The 15,207-nt window shown below is 48.8% G+C and overlaps 1 protein-coding gene across 5 annotated transcripts in view; it reads right to left on the bottom strand.

Moving 5' to 3' along the window:
• Positions 1-236: 236 nt before the first annotated feature.
• The window catches only part of tjp2a (tight junction protein 2a (zona occludens 2)), a 41,142-nt gene continuing 26,171 nt past the window's right edge, over positions 237-15,207 (bottom strand). For all 5 annotated transcript variants that reach the window (XM_080510422.1, XM_080510423.1, XM_080510419.1 and 2 more), the window contains 22 exons: positions 14,371-14,495; positions 14,165-14,267; positions 12,131-12,902; positions 10,937-11,040; positions 10,688-10,841; positions 9,473-9,584; positions 8,073-8,203; positions 7,905-7,989; positions 7,670-7,820; positions 7,359-7,467; positions 6,861-7,080; positions 6,584-6,771; positions 6,394-6,489; positions 6,232-6,311; positions 5,926-6,136; positions 4,719-4,819; positions 4,414-4,638; positions 4,188-4,292; positions 2,797-3,006; positions 2,417-2,494; positions 1,910-1,995; positions 237-1,670 (listed from right to left, as the gene is read on the bottom strand). In XM_080510422.1, coding sequence (XP_080366548.1) covers positions 1,529-1,670; positions 1,910-1,995; positions 2,417-2,494; positions 2,797-3,006; positions 4,188-4,292; positions 4,414-4,638; positions 4,719-4,819; positions 5,926-6,136; positions 6,232-6,311; positions 6,394-6,489; positions 6,584-6,771; positions 6,861-7,080; positions 7,359-7,467; positions 7,670-7,820; positions 7,905-7,989; positions 8,073-8,203; positions 9,473-9,584; positions 10,688-10,841; positions 10,937-11,040; positions 12,131-12,902; positions 14,165-14,267; positions 14,371-14,495 — 3,588 coding nt within the window. In that variant the 3' untranslated portion in view covers positions 237-1,528. The remainder of the gene's footprint in view (positions 1,671-1,909; positions 1,996-2,416; positions 2,495-2,796; positions 3,007-4,187; positions 4,293-4,413; positions 4,639-4,718; positions 4,820-5,925; positions 6,137-6,231; positions 6,312-6,393; positions 6,490-6,583; positions 6,772-6,860; positions 7,081-7,358; positions 7,468-7,669; positions 7,821-7,904; positions 7,990-8,072; positions 8,204-9,472; positions 9,585-10,687; positions 10,842-10,936; positions 11,041-12,130; positions 12,903-14,164; positions 14,268-14,370; positions 14,496-15,207) is intronic.

Genomic DNA, 15,207 nt, shown 5'->3' with positions numbered 1-15,207 from the left:
GTGCAGTTTGCTGATCAGAAACAAACATTCATTCATTGAAGATGCATCCTGGATTATTTCTTACACTGGTTGTTATTTTAGGCTTCATTCCATTTAAAACTCCCACAGCGATCATAATATTGGTTGATACTCTCAAAACTAAAGTAGACTCAGAGACAAGGTTAAAAAAAAAAAAAAGAGAATCATTTATTAGAATTTCCCAAGAGTTTGTTGCACAACACTCAGGAGATCACAAACTAAAAAAAAAAAAAAAAAATCACAGACTAACAGGGATTCAGAAGATAAACCGACATGATTGTCACCACATCTGTGAGCTGGTGAATAATCAGTATAAAAACCATAAAAACGATTGTCTCGGTTTGTGTGCAGCTGCTGTAAAAGTAACACGTTTCCACTTTAAATCTGTGTTTTGGTTCTGGGTTCGGAAGAGGACGACGATGAAAAGGTTAATATTTGAGTAAACAGTCTGCAGATGTTGGATATCTGAGGCTGGAAGAAGAGCTGAAAGGCACTTATGAAGATTCACAGCTGGAACGACAACCAAAAAAATAACTATTTGTTTCTGCCTCTCGTGTCGTAGTTAAAGATCCAGTGTATGAGATTCCCGTTACGCCACGTTTAAGTTACTGCAGCATCTTTAGGTCCTCTGCTGCTTCGTACAGATCAAACACCCGACTCACAACACCACCTGGTGGCATGAACTAGTATTACGAGATAAAACGACCTGACGTCTGTCCGCTAACGATTGTTAAATATCTGCTAAAATGATCATTTCAGGTCAAATTCTTCTGTTTTTATGACTTCTGATCAATAGTAGGCATAAAACTCAGCATATAGCTAAATATTTTATTGCATTTGTTAAAGTGTTAACATGTTTCATAAAAAAACAATGAGTCAGGTTAAATATCTTTTAGTCAAAAAATATACCTAAACATCAACGTCACTGGTTTGCCGCAATTTTTCATTATTAGTGTAAAAAAAAGAAGTTTCTGCTTTAAACTGTTTCAAGTCTTCAAAAACTACAGAAACAGTTCTGACATCATTTCAAAGAATTATTAGTGTCAAATATCTGATGCAATACCACTTCATACCACAAGATGGTGTAGAGCCACTCTATTTGGCAAATACTGAAGTAACTCAGTGCTGCCACCTAGTGGTCAAAAAGGAATCACTCACAGTCAGAACCAAGGAGAAAATCCACAAACACCCAGAACGTCCAGCTCACAAGCTTTTTGTTTCCGTGTGGCAAAAAAAATACCCCAAAACGTTTCAGCTTAATTTCTTCCAGAATAAAATCAAAAGATGCTCGACTTTAAAGGAGAGGCAGGCAGAGGGAAATCAAAGTGACAGAAACGTTTCATGACGAAGGTGTGCCAACATGTCCTGTACAACATAAAAAAAACAAAAAAAAACGAAATTGGGCTATGAATGAAAAGAGTTCAGAGAGTTCTTTTTGTCGTGAAGCTACAAAAAGCCGTTGCCATGGTAAACGGGTGGTCCACTTGTGTGCCGTCGCCCCCTGCTGGGCCTACAGCTCCGTGTCCTTGTACTTCTGCGGGTTGTAGTAGCCTCTCTTGTTCTGGTCGGCCAGCTGCCGGCGGTACTCGGCCTCGTCGTCCTCCGAGTACGACGGCCGGGAGGACGCCTGCGGCTCGGCGTGGGAGCTAGAACTGAACACACACACACACACACACACACACACACACACACAGACACACAGACACACAGACACACAGACACACAGACACACAGACACACACACACACACACACACACACACAGACACAGACACACAGACACAGACACACAGACACACACACACAGAGAGAGAGAGAGAGAGAGAGAGAGAGAGAGGAGTTAGCCTGGCATCAGGCGGTGGAAAGGTCAGAGAGGAGGCCGACGCTCTCACCCGATTGGCTGAGGACGGTTGAGGTTGGGCTTTGGCAGCTTCACGGGGACGGCGTAGATGTCCGGATGCTTCTGGGCGATTTCAAGCTGGATGAAGGGTCACAAACACAAAATGTCAGGCGACCTTCAAACGAACAACTGTTGGAGACACAAGTCACTATTTCACTGCATTCTCTTTCCAAACGTGGAACGTTAATGTTAGTTTAAGTCGTCTGTCGTTTTCCCCTCGCCTGAAAGGCCACAGCGGCTCAACTCCTGGTCTGCTGGAGAGCCGAGGGGACAAAAGGTTCAAACCTCAGAACTAATCAGTCACCATGTGATCTGTGTGACGGAGACATTTACAGAGAGGAAGAAACAAGCTGCACTCGGTGAACTGGTGACCAGCAGTAACTGTACGTGTGTGTGTGTGTGTAGCTCTGATCGAACAAAGAAGCTTTAGTGTGTTTGGATGCAGGAAACCTTCACATTTTTTAAGTTTGCTTTCCTGCATCACCAAGGTTCTACTGACCCGAGCGTTTTCCGCCTCCTGCAGCTCCAGAAGCCTCTGAGCTCGAGCCAGATGGTCCATCTTCTCAAACGCCTTGATCTGAGCGAGAGCGGGAACGGGAAGGTCATTAAGTCGCGAGGGAGAGGAAATGAGGTGGGAGCGCACGAGGACATGAAAGGAGCCGTGATGAGACACCGAATGAGATGAGCTGTGACCACACCACGGGAAAGCAAAGGTTGCAGTTACCTGATCACCCATTTTCTATGTCATATTAGAGGCAGAGAAAAGAGGAGCAGGAAGAAAGAGCAACAAACATTGTTTAATAAGTCAGCGGGGGGCGTGTCAAAGTGGGCGGAGCTTGCAAAGGAGGAAACGTGAGCGTCTGGGCGGAGGACTCTCACCTTCCCCAGGAAGGACTTGCTGGCGGGGTCGGCCTCGTCCTCCCTGGCCGGGCTCTGCTCCCCGGACGACTGGTTCAGCCGGCCGATCGAGGGCTTCAGGGCGACGGGCGGCGGCAGCGGTTTGCCTCCGCCCACCGCGTCGCTGCTGATGGTGCTGCTGGAGTGCGACTCGTAGCTCCGGGTGGAGTCGGTGCGGGTCTGGGTGCGCACCTGCGGGGGACGGGGGGAGGAGACGCGGAGGACGGTTTGACTCGGATTCAGGCTGGACCTCCTCCTTAATTCCTGCCAGGGACCCTAACCTAACCCTGACGGGGGGGGGGGGGGGGGGGCGATTCAACGTTCATAGCAGCGATTATTAAACGTATTTCTCCACGAGCCGCGTTGTACGAAGGTCTGGAACACAAGATGAACTCACAGAACTAACTTTTCCTCCCGATTGCAGTCGGATTCAGGGATTTGTTTTAGTCGCCGTTTCTCCTTTCCTTTAAACAAGGCCTCCGCTCTCTCTAACACTAACACTCTTCTCCTATTCTACTTCAGCTCATTTTTCTCATCATGTTTTTGATCTCAGTTTGTTTTTGCTGCTTCAGAAGGAGACTTCAGTTGTTTCGTAGTGAAAACGGTGCAACTTTACATGGAAAAGGCAGAAATGCTGAAAACAATGTGTAACAATGTGTATAGCAATCCTGGCAATTTACTCTTTTCTTTAGAGGATTTTTTCTTCTTTTTTTTTTTTTAACTCTTTGTTTTCATTTTTCCGTTTTTTTTCTTGACAGTAAACACAAAGAAAGAACAAAACAGCAACAGCAACACCAACACAATAAAACAAAAAATAAATAAAATAAAAATAAATAAATAAAAAGTTGCACAGAAAAAGCAAACAATAATAATAATAAAAAATAATAATAAATTGTGCTCACATTGACAATATTAATAAGACAAGGTCATTTAGCCTAATTTATTATTATTATAATTATTTATTATTTATTTTTGCTTAAAATACATCAATTATCTATTATTTGTTTAGTTTTTGCTTGTTATTAATTAACACTTTTTACAGTTTAAGCATAATCTTTTTTCTTATTACTGGATTGTTTTATTTTTTATTTTTATTTTTACATATTCTATTTTTTGCGCTCTTTTTGCTCTCGTTTAGATATTCACATATGTTTACAGATTTGAATTCCTTAACTTTATAGGTTCTGCACCTTTTACCTTGAGCTGTTGTGAGTTTGTGTTTCCCCCTGGGGAGGAATAAAGCTCTCTACTCTCCTGTTGGGCCGCGAGTGGGCGCTGCTTGGTTTTGTGATGAAACCACACACACACACACACACACAGACAGACAATTGACTATAGGAGGAGGAGGAGGAGGGGGGGTGGGGGATTCTCACCTTGGGGGGTTCGGGGACAAAGGAAGGGGGGGGACTGGGCTCTCTGTGCAGCACCTCTCTGCTACCTGCCCTCCTCATACGAGCCCGGGGTTCAGGGTGAAGCTTCTACACAGACACAGACAGACACAGACACGGGGACGGGGACGGCGGACAGGGTCAGGTCAGGTCTGGACGTTCGGTGGTCACGGCCGATTTGGCACAGGTGTCGGCGGGAGGCCACGCCCACCTCGTCCGGCAGCACCGGCTCCGACGAGCGGCTGATGGCCGACACGGGATGCGGCTCGTCCAGCACCTCGTCCAGCTCGTTGTCGGTGTAGGCGCCGCCCTCGTCCGCCGTGTCCTCGTAGTCGCTGGTCAGGCGGCTGTCCATGCTCAGGTAGTCGGCGCTCATCGCCGACAGGTAGGACATGCGGTCGTCGTGGAGATCCAGGTCCTCCTCCGAGCCGTCCAGCTGGAGAGGGAGAGAGACACATCAGCGCTGATTTCTGCGGGGACGGGTGAGCGCGAGCGGGTAGAGACGACGAGGCTCACCTTGCCCTCGCACACCCACACGGCGCGGCTCTGCTGCTCCCGGATGGAATCCTTCACGCTGCCGTACCAGCCGTCGTTCGCCGAGTTCAGGTTGATGGTCGCTGGGAGGACAGAAACACAACACGTGAGAAAATCCTGCACGAGCGGCACCGACGATTGACGACAACCTGGAGGGTTAATGAAGTGAAATGTTGCCTTTTATGGATCGTTTCAGTGTTTTAAACCGACAAAAACACTTTAAATGCTCCATTAAAAGACTGTACGATGAGCAGCAAACTGCATTCATTCTTCATTTCCTTCTTCCCCGTCAAAGCCGGCGTCTGCGCTACCCAGCATGCAGCTGGGATCTTGAGGGGAATGATATTTTTAAAACACGACCATCATTGTTAAATATTTTAACTCGGGACGCTGCGGCTGCATCTCACTTTATTCTATTTGTGGAAGTTTGAGGTAAGTTTGGTTAAAAACGCGTCTAAACAAACGGGCTTGGCATCGAACATCGAAGCCGTTATGTGAAGCGAGAGCAGCACAAACAACCTGAACCCATATTTAGACATGCTCATAAAAAGTAGACTGCAACTAGGGATGCACCGATGCAACGTTTTTAAACGATACAAGTACTTATTAAAGCCATTTATACTTCTCCAGCTTTCCATTATGCTGTTACATGTTGCATCACTGGTGTGTCGGGGATGTTTTACAAATACGAGTGAAAGTGCAGTATCAGACCTGATGAACGGTCATCGGTATTGATGCACTCCTAACCGCAACCAGACTGCACATGTGCACTCAGCAGGTTTTCACAAAAGTCTGATTTCCCCATTTATATTTTGCATTTTGAAAAATGTGAACTCCAAAAGATGTTTTTCCCCAATTACTCCCGATGCCACAGAATGTTGCTGCCATCTCTTAGAAAACGTTAGGGTGTGAACATTCCATTAGAGCTCTCCGTCTCAGTAGAGACAGAAAAAAAAAAAAATCATTGTTGATTGTTTTGCTCACCGACATACGATCATATAACCAATAAACTGGACTAGTTGTAGCTACGTTGAAAAACTGCAGTACCCGTCTTCCCAATGAACTCCGACAACTTTGTTCTTTTTAAATACGTCGAGAACAGTGCTTCTCTTCCATGAGCACTGGATTCACAATATAAATATATAACATTATTGGTACGATACATCCTGGAGTCTCCCTCAGGCCGTACCGGTGAAGAGATGAGAGCAGGTCTTCCTCAGCTTGACCGCCTGCTCGTACAGCTTGCGGGAGCTGCGGTTGGACCCGGGCAGGAGGCGGTTCCTCATGGTTTTGACGCCCTGCTTGCTGTCGGGGTTGAGGAAGATGACGATGGGATACCACTGGGTGTAGTTCAGGGTGTCCACGGCTTTGGGGGTTACGTCCAGAAGAGCGTGAAGGTCCTGTGGGAGCAGAACGAGGAAGAGGAGGAGGAGGAAGAGGAGGAGGGTGAATGTGATGTTATGTGACAGCATTTGCCTCCTCCACCGCCGCGTACCTGCTCGATGATTTGTCGGATGGTGTTCAGTCGCACCACTCCGGACGACTTCTCAGTTCCTGCATCTTTGGGCTCCGTTCCTGAAAGAGAGAGGCGAGCGGTGAGAACAAAATCTCCACTAACGTTACCGAATACGCCATTAAACTATAAAAAGGCACTTACTGGCGACGACAAACTCATTGAGAAGGTCGTTGGCCAGTTTGTCGTTGACGGCGTCAGAAATGGGACCGAAAATCACGACCGGTCTCCTGAAACCAGCTGAAGGAAACCCGGAGGGGGGAGGTTATTTCACACGTGGAGACAGAAACGTGAGTCGACCGGTCACCGCGGCGTGGAGTGTTTTCTGAAGCACCTTCCCGGAGCACCACTCTCTCGTAGGCCGGGAACCGCGTGCTGACCGGAGCGGCGCTCAGGTCCTCTCGGCTCTTGCGCAGGTCTTTCTTCTTGGCGGCTCTCTGACCCCGCAGCCGCCAGAAGTCTCCCCGGTCGTTGCCGGACGCGGCCCGGGCGGCGTTCTGAGCGTTGGCCATCTGCTCGGCTCTGCCGGACACGAGGCGAGACGCATTGCGTGATTCTCTTCTGAGCGTCGAGGAGCCCAACGGTCACGGTTCTGAAGGTGCGTCGCTCACCTGCTCTTGGCCGGGATGATGCCTTTCTCCAGCAGCTGGTTCTCTTTGTCGGTGCGGATCGCCAGCCAGCTGCCCAGCTTACCGTCGTACAGCGTGTCCGTCACCTTGAAGATCTCGCCGCGGGAGAACGGCAGGCTCTGCGGCGCCTCCTTCTCGTACTCAAAGTGGGTTCTGATGAAGAACGAGTCGCCTCGGCCCGACTCCAAGATGTCTTCGTACACTGAAAGGAGAGGAAACGGAGCTCGTACCATCTTTACACTGAGGCTCGTCGAGTTCTACTGATGCCGCTTCACCATTTGAAGATTTGCACTGAAGACTAATTAGCTAAATTTGTCTGTTTCTCACATAACTTTGGTGTCATTGCAATTCTGTCATAACAGCCACTTGAATGATTTCTGCAGAAACGTGAGTGAAATAATTCACTCACACTTAGAATTTTTTTTTTTTTTTTTTTTAAAGAATGTTCTCTATTGGTTGCCGTTTGGTCAGTTCAATTACCTTCAGGTTTACTCTGTGCCAGAATGGTCACGTCTTCTCCTTTGGGGACTTCCAGGAGGTAGAGGACCGCGTCTTCACGTACCATCCCTCTGAAGTCCATGTTATTCACCTGAAGTGACAGAAAATGCAGAACGAAACAGGATGACGTGACAGAATCACAAAGGAAAAAAGTTGAGACCACTATTTGTAAATAGTCTTTTGTGCACCGATGGGCGTGTTTGGTTAAAGTGAGGTGTGTGAGGGGGACGAGTGGCGTTAAACTGAAGGACTCGTGTGAACCTGCAGGGTTTGAAAAAGTATGATTCAACAACCTTCACGATCTGATCTCCGGTGCGGAGCCCCTCCTGCTCGGCGGCGCTGTCCTCCTGGACGCCGGCGATGAAGATGCCCACGTCGTTTCCTCCCGCCAGCCTCAGGCCCACGCTGTCGCCCTTCTGGAATCGCACCATCACCGTGTTGGGCCTGCGGCGCACAGTTCAACACACGGTTGCAGGAAGGGAGTGGCCGATTCGCTACTGTGAGGAAGTTCCTTGGTGAAACACTGACCCGTATACTTCCTGGTCGTCCGGGCTCGGCTTCAGAGGGACCTTTGGAGGAGCGTGGGCCTTCGGGGCCGCGGTGACTGCTGGTGCTGCACGGACACAAGCAGTACACTTTGAAACTTGATCCACCCAGTTTGTGTCTTCAGGGGAGGGGGGGGTGCGTTTGTTTTACCGGGTGGCGTCTCTGATCGGGGCTCCTCCCTCTCTGCCTGCAGAGGGGGCGTGTCCTCAACGCCTCGGTCCGCGCCTCTGAATGGGGTCGGCATGGCTCCCATCTTCACCAGCCTGTTTGGTGGATCGTCTCTGGTGAGGACGCAAAGACCAACGTTGGAATTACACGTCGCTTCTCCCACTACCATCCAAGATGAGCGGATACAACTGGAACCTTCCTCACACTCGTTCTAATAATAGATGGGATGACGGTGAAGCTTTGTGGAGCATGAATAAACATAATCCTGTATTATCCTGATTGTTTTGATTTTTCCTGCCGTCTTTATCAACACATGAATAATAAAAGCAGTGCAGATTTCTCATTTTGTGTCTTCGATCGCGCTCAAACTGAGGTCAACAGATGTTTAATGGAGCTTTGACAGATTGACATAAACTTGTAAACCAAGAATACTTGGTTAATTTCAGGCAGGGAAGACAATACATGGCCTCTACTACTCCAGAGAAAGACTTCACAGCTTTTATACCCTGATGTTTCCAACGTTCATTATCCAACGCGCTCTCTGCTCACGTGTGGAACTTCATACAGACCGGAAAAAGCATCTTTCATTGTTTTTCTGCAGCCTTCAGGAGGCGTTAGAATCCTGATCCTCTTGATGTAACAATCTTGCTTGTTTCTTATAACAAAGCAAGAGAAAAAAGCAGTTTGGGATTGTGGTTGCAAAGACGTTAACGGTGCCAAGGTGGAAACTGGATACAGTACCCATAGTACAAAATATTTGAGATATTCTATGATAACAACACGGGAGAAGAGTTTGATAAGCTCTGGGATCCTGTGCTGCAAGTTCTGCCAGGAAAGGACGAATATGAAAATATGTTTCTTTGCTTGAGAGTTATTTTTTTGTAATATGCGTTTGTTTTTTGGGGTTATTTTAAAAAGGAAACACATGCAGCAGTCGGACTGGAAGAGGACAATCCTCACAGTCAAGCTTCCGGAATGAATCATCTTTTTTTAAGCACACGAGTGAAAGCAGGAATTGACCTTTTGGCTCCACCCTTAAATAATTTGTTTGTGTTCAACTACCAACTGTCTTGGACTTGGACAAACTCACTCACCTCCATAGAGAAGCAATTGTTTTATGAGCCATTTCAAGTCGATGTGCCTGGGGCTGTGCAACAGCGATATGAGGTATCGTGAAAGAATCTTAACTTAATCTCACTTCCCAAACACAAACCAAACATGAGCAAATGTCTCCGGTAGATTAAGCCGTGCCACACCACACAAACTCAACACCACAGCTAGAAACAACAACGTCAACATTTACTATAAACTAAGGCAATGTCTCGTGGGGGGGGGGCGGGGCTTAGCCGAAGCTCAGTTGGGACTCCCGTGTTGGCAAGTACCTGGGTTTGTCTCGAAGTCTCTCGTTGGAGGAGTGGGACGAGAGGTCGGAGTGGTGCCCCCGCCGGTCGTCCTGTGGAGAGTAGGAGCGGTACGACTCGATCTCTGAGATATCTGCCAACGACAAAGACGGTAAAACATCACCACCTCTCTGATGCACGGCGGCGACTTGAGATTCACAGATCACATCACTGCGCCTTCGCAGAGCTCGGGTGGCCCGCAGGCGGTGAAGGCGGCGGAGACGAGCCAGCGCAGGTGAATGAAGGTCAGCTGAGCGTGCTCAACATTTACACGCATTCACAGCTCTGGAGATCTCAATCGGGACAAAAAAAAAAAAGAAAAAAAAGAAAACGTGGTTGAACTCTAACAGGCCTGAAGTGCACTTTCACAGTGCAGCAGAGCAATATCCATCAGAGCGAGATTAAATGGATGCACTCGAGGTGATTTTGTGAAAAATCCTCATTTACCCTCAATGTCCACACACAGACACACACACACACACTTTTGTGGTGAGCCTCTATTGTTCCCAGGGATCTTTGCAAACAGGGACGCTGGACGGCTGAACTCCAGAAGGTTGCTGCTGCTGCAAAACCTGAGTGTAATGAAATTCTGTCATATCCAATAGCAGGATTATGATCGGGGATTAGATCACCCTACTGGAGGCGAGTGAGCACTTTCACACATGCGCACATACACATACACGCACACACACACGCCCAAAACCAGACAAAGTGGGTCACAAGTCTTTGGGCGATTTTCACCCCCCCCTCCCCCCTGCAAACATTTGGTCAGTGAACAATCCACTCACACCACTCATCCAGATTGGCGGGGACCAATCCGGGCCCAGCGTTTGGTCATGTGACATTAAAAACAGGTATAAAAGAATGAGTAATCACAATGAGGGTGGAGGGATTATGGTGATTGTTTGGCGAGCGGGTGGTCCGGCTCCGTGTGTTAGTAGAAGCTCGCACATGAAAGAACGTTTAAATACGACTGAAAAGTGATTAAAAGCTTTATTTTATGATTGGTTGACAGATACAGCAACATCAACAGTTTCCACAGTCGATTTAAATGACTTTCAGACGCAGTGGATTTTTTTTTTTTTTTTCTCTCTATAGAATGATGATGATGGTGGAGGTGGTGATGAAGATGGGGTCGCCAGCTGTGCCTCTACACTGGGTAGGACCTGCTGCTTTTCAGTGTCGATTGTCTCTCACCATCGAGCTCCGAGTCGCTGTCGACCATGGGCGGGACTCGGATCAGCACCTGGCGCTTGTCTCTCTGCACCACCAGCTGCAGCTTCCCGCGTGACTTCTCGATCAGCTTCCCGGCGTCGCTGAGAGAGAGGTTCTCCGTCACCGTGCCGTTAATCTGAGGGCGAGAGAGGACATGAGGAAATTGCTGCTTCTCACTGCACACGGTCCAAAAGAAAAAAAACAAACAAACTCGGAATCGACTAGCGCCACCTTCAGGATGATGTCTCCTTCCTGCAGGTTCCCGTCCCTGAAGGCCAGGCCGGTGCTGGTCATCTCTTTAATGAAGAGCTGGCTGCCCAGCCGGAGGCCGTACTCTGGAAAACACACAACAAACCAACGTCAGCACATCGCTAGAAGACAGACGAGCTCAACCAGCATATTCAGTCGCCAAAATGCATCCGGTTGGTTTGTTTGTGATCAATCGAGTCTCACAACAACATTTTAGAGGAAAATGTTGGCCTGAAATCAACATTTTCCATTTATTCTGAATACAATATATGCATGTTTATCTAAAATACCTACCTTTTTTAATTGAATATTGAGTTGGTCAAAATAACTGCATTTCAATGATTCTGAAAGAAACTGCTTGTGGAGAAAATGCTCAGAAGTGTTAAAATGGTGCATCTCAAATTCTCTGGCTGGTGGCGGGGATCAGACGCCCTGGGAGGAGGAGGGGGGGGTCGGGGGGGTGGGGTGGGGGGGGAGGAGGAGGAGGCTGAACTGGGGCAAGAGAGGCTGGAGATGCCTTCCTCTACGTTTGTTATTGATCCCACCATGTCTTGTATTTAAAAATAAAGAGTGGTCGACTCATCAGTCCTCTTGTATTGTAATTATGTAACTCAGAGAAACAACAGTCTAAAATCAGAATATCACAAATTACATATATATATTTAAACAATTGCTGCAAGTCCAACTGGTTACATCAGAGAATTCTCTGGCAAAACCTTTGTGTGAGGTTAGGTTTTATTTCATCTCCCGAACTCCCCAAGCGTTAAAAAAAATGAATGGTGGTCAGAATACATTTTGACCTTTTGACAATTGTCTGGATCTGATTTAGTTCAGGATCCACATACAGTCCAATTTCATTTGGAGTGGGCCGGACCGGTTACACGGTGCCATGATAACCTTTAAATTGAAATCCTTTGTTGTGACACAGAATATACATGAGGAAAATGTTGATAGTTTCACAAAAACAATGACTACAATCTCAACATGTTAAAGAAAACTTGCAGTGTAAAATTGTAGTGAAACGTCCAAAAAACTTCTCCTATAGCTGTTGCATTATGGGTGTTTTGACAAAGTCACCCTGACAGCTGACCAGCAGCTAAGTGTGTACAACTGAACCGGTTCGTCTCTGAATGAGGTCCAGACGTTAACCAGTAAGAAGGTCGTTGATCTCCTCACCTTCGTTGGGCCGGTTCTTCAGCAGCACGACGTTGACGGGCTTCTCCAGCGGCTCCAGGTCTCGGGCCGGGCGGGGGAGGGGGATGGGCGGAGCGGCGGGCGACGGCGAGCGGTCCAGACGGTCCCTGCTGCCGCTGCGCTTCACGGGCTCGTCGTGCCGCCGGGGATCGCTGGGGGCGCGCTCGCGGCCCCGCTCGAAGCTGTGGTCCCGCGGGCCGGCGCCCCGCCCGGGGCTGCCGCGGCCGTAGCGCAGGTCGGGGCTGTTGGCGCGGTCCAGCGGCCGGTCGTTGCGGTGGCGTCTCTCCGGGCTGTAGTCCCGGTCCAGGGCCCGCTCGCTGCGGTAGCGCCGCTCGGGGCTGTGGTCGCGGTACCTTCTGTCCAGGCTGTGGTCGCGGTCCAGCCCGTGGTCGCTCTTGTAGCGGCGGTCGGGGCTGCTGCGCTCCCGGTCCAAGGTGCGGCCCCGGCTGCCGTCCCTCCTGTACTGCCGGTCGGGGCTCAGCTCCCGCTCCGCGCTCCTGCCGCCGCGCTCCTGCCGGTCGTAGTCGCGCTCGTACTCGCGCTCCCGCGTGTGGTAGCCGGAATCCATGTAGCCGCTGCCGCGCTCCCGCTCCAGACTGGGGTCGCGCCCACCGCCGCTCCTGCCGCTGTACACGCTGCGGCGGTCCTGGTCGTAGTTGTAGTCCTCATTGTAGTCGTTGTTGAAGACTCGGTCGTCGGGGGACGGGGGGCGGTTCATCATGTTGAACGGGACCTTCCGGGGCCTTTTCACCGTCTGCAGGTTTACACAAAAACAAGAGATCACAACTGAAAACAACAAGTCCTGACGTTGTACGGGCTACAATGACCAAGGAGCAGCTTCAGGTCGGAAGCAAGACAGAAAAATGGAATAAAAGCACACCAACTCTGTGTTTGACACACATTTTGCACCTTTAAACAAAACCTGTAAATCATCCCAGGATTACATTATTTTAAACAATAAAAACAACAATTTTTCACATTACAATACATTCATGATTGTTTTGTCGGAGTCCGTTCTGTCTGTGAAATCCACACAAAAGCTACAGCTGGCATGAATCCACAGTGGGCTCAGTGAGCTGCAGATCAAATAGCCACAAGTTTGAGCAGAGATGACGTCTGTAAGTACTTATATTTAATAAATCGTATACCAGTGATGCATAAAGGTAATTTCCTTTCTGTTGTCATAGTCGGTAACATTCAGTAATATTCAGTCATGGAAAAGTGAGGCTCCTCACAGGTCAAGCAACATCTCGTCTCACCGAAGCACCAAACTACACATTGAGGTGTGAAAACAACTTAATCAAACCACATCTGATCATTTAGAAGTTGGAATTGGTGTCTGACATAAAGATCACTCTCAGTTTGTTTTGAGCAAACCAAATATATCTAGACTGAAACAGGCTGTTGACACGACAACGTAGTGTAAACAGTGTAAACAGTTAAACGCTAAACTTCCGCAGTGTTTTGGTTGTCCGTTAGGTGACGGTGAAAACACAACTTTTAGAAAACGGCTTCCCAGGTGGAATATTATGACTCGCAGCTTAACACTGGCAACGTTTCTGCATCGCATGCTCCCCACAGCCGTGGCAAAATGATTCCTCGGCACTTGAGCGAGCAGATGGACGATAACAACAATGTTTGCCTGCAGAGTGTCATGACTCCAAGTCCATGTTGTCCTGAGGCGTGTACAACGATCCACCATAAACTCATCCTCTGATCGGCCAGGAGGCGGAGCTCTGACCGCTTATCAAGATCACAACCTGCTCTGGAGCAGGTCAGACATTGTCGGGGTGATTAATCCCAGTGAGAAGCAAACGAGCGTGATATTATTGGAAAACCCAGTGTGTGAACAGACACCGTTTTCAAACTGTTGCCGTGTAAACGTGAAACATTCTTGAAAAGAAACCACAAAAGACATTTCGTTTTCACGACTACGTTTCAAGTGGAAAACCCATCCCTCGCACCCGACGCCGCTGAAAGCCCGTGACCCCAAAACAAAGCGACGGCTCGACTTACGATCTTTGCCACTTTCCCACACTTCCGGAGGGTGTTGACAGCGAAGGAGTGGAGGGCGCCCTCCATGGGGATGGCGTTCACCTGGATGACCCGGTCATTCTCGCTGGAAAACACGCATTCAACTTTTGAGTTCAAACCGTGACACCGGGGGCGGCTGCACGTGCCGCGAGCTCTACAGACGGCGGGGGGGGTGGGGGTGTACACACAACAGCAGCCCGTCGCCGGGTCCTCCCTGCAGGACGTCCGACACCACGATGGACGTCTCGCCGCTCTCGTCGTTGGGGTTGTCCCGTCCGCCCGACACCGCGATGCCGAAGCCCATTTTTGGATCCTGAGGGGGGGGGGAAAGGAACGAGAGCGTGTGCAGAAGCAGCGCTGTGTAATCCGTGCGGCTCACACTGTACCGCCGTGCTCCGGTGGGTATTGTACAGCGTGATTACAGGGATTTTGCCTCCGACTGCGATTACAGATGCGTCTCTCGGCGTGGATCTGAACGCCACGTATTGTGTTTGACTACTCAAAACACAAAGCTGGCTTCTCGGATTCATTTTGACCTCCCACGCTTAAGAGTGCGTGCCTGTGTATTTTGTTTTCCGAAACATTTCTCATAAAAAAAAAAAAAAAAAAGCTCCTGATGTTTATCAGGCTCCGGAATTCTTGTGGGACGTTTTAGGGAAGCTTTCTACCTGGTATTGCTCCAGTTTGTGCACAAGAGATTAGGTCAGAGATTTGATGACCTCGTCTCTTTATCCGCTCCATTCCATCTGCACGTAAACACACACACACACACATACACCACTTCCCTCTGTCTTTAGCAGATGGCCGAGTGAGTTTGGCCCGGAGGGAGGGAGGCAGGCAGAGATCTGACCGCTGGGTCTGCTCCCGTTCCAAACCCTTCTGAAAAACCGAGGTAATAATCTACGTCTTCACTCCATGGAGACCAAGAAAAATCAAAGAATTACCAAACAGCTGGATGGTACAGCTGCAGCTACTGTTTAAAACCTAAATGTTGAAACTGATGTGGGCTTTTCTTCCGTCACATC

Source organism: Blennius ocellaris (assembly GCF_963422515.1).
Source record: "Blennius ocellaris genome assembly, chromosome: 15".
NCBI classification, from domain to species: Eukaryota; Metazoa; Chordata; class Actinopteri; order Blenniiformes; family Blenniidae; genus Blennius; species Blennius ocellaris.
Note: the sequence above shows the minus strand (reverse complement) of the source record. Positions and strands in the feature narration are given on the sequence as shown.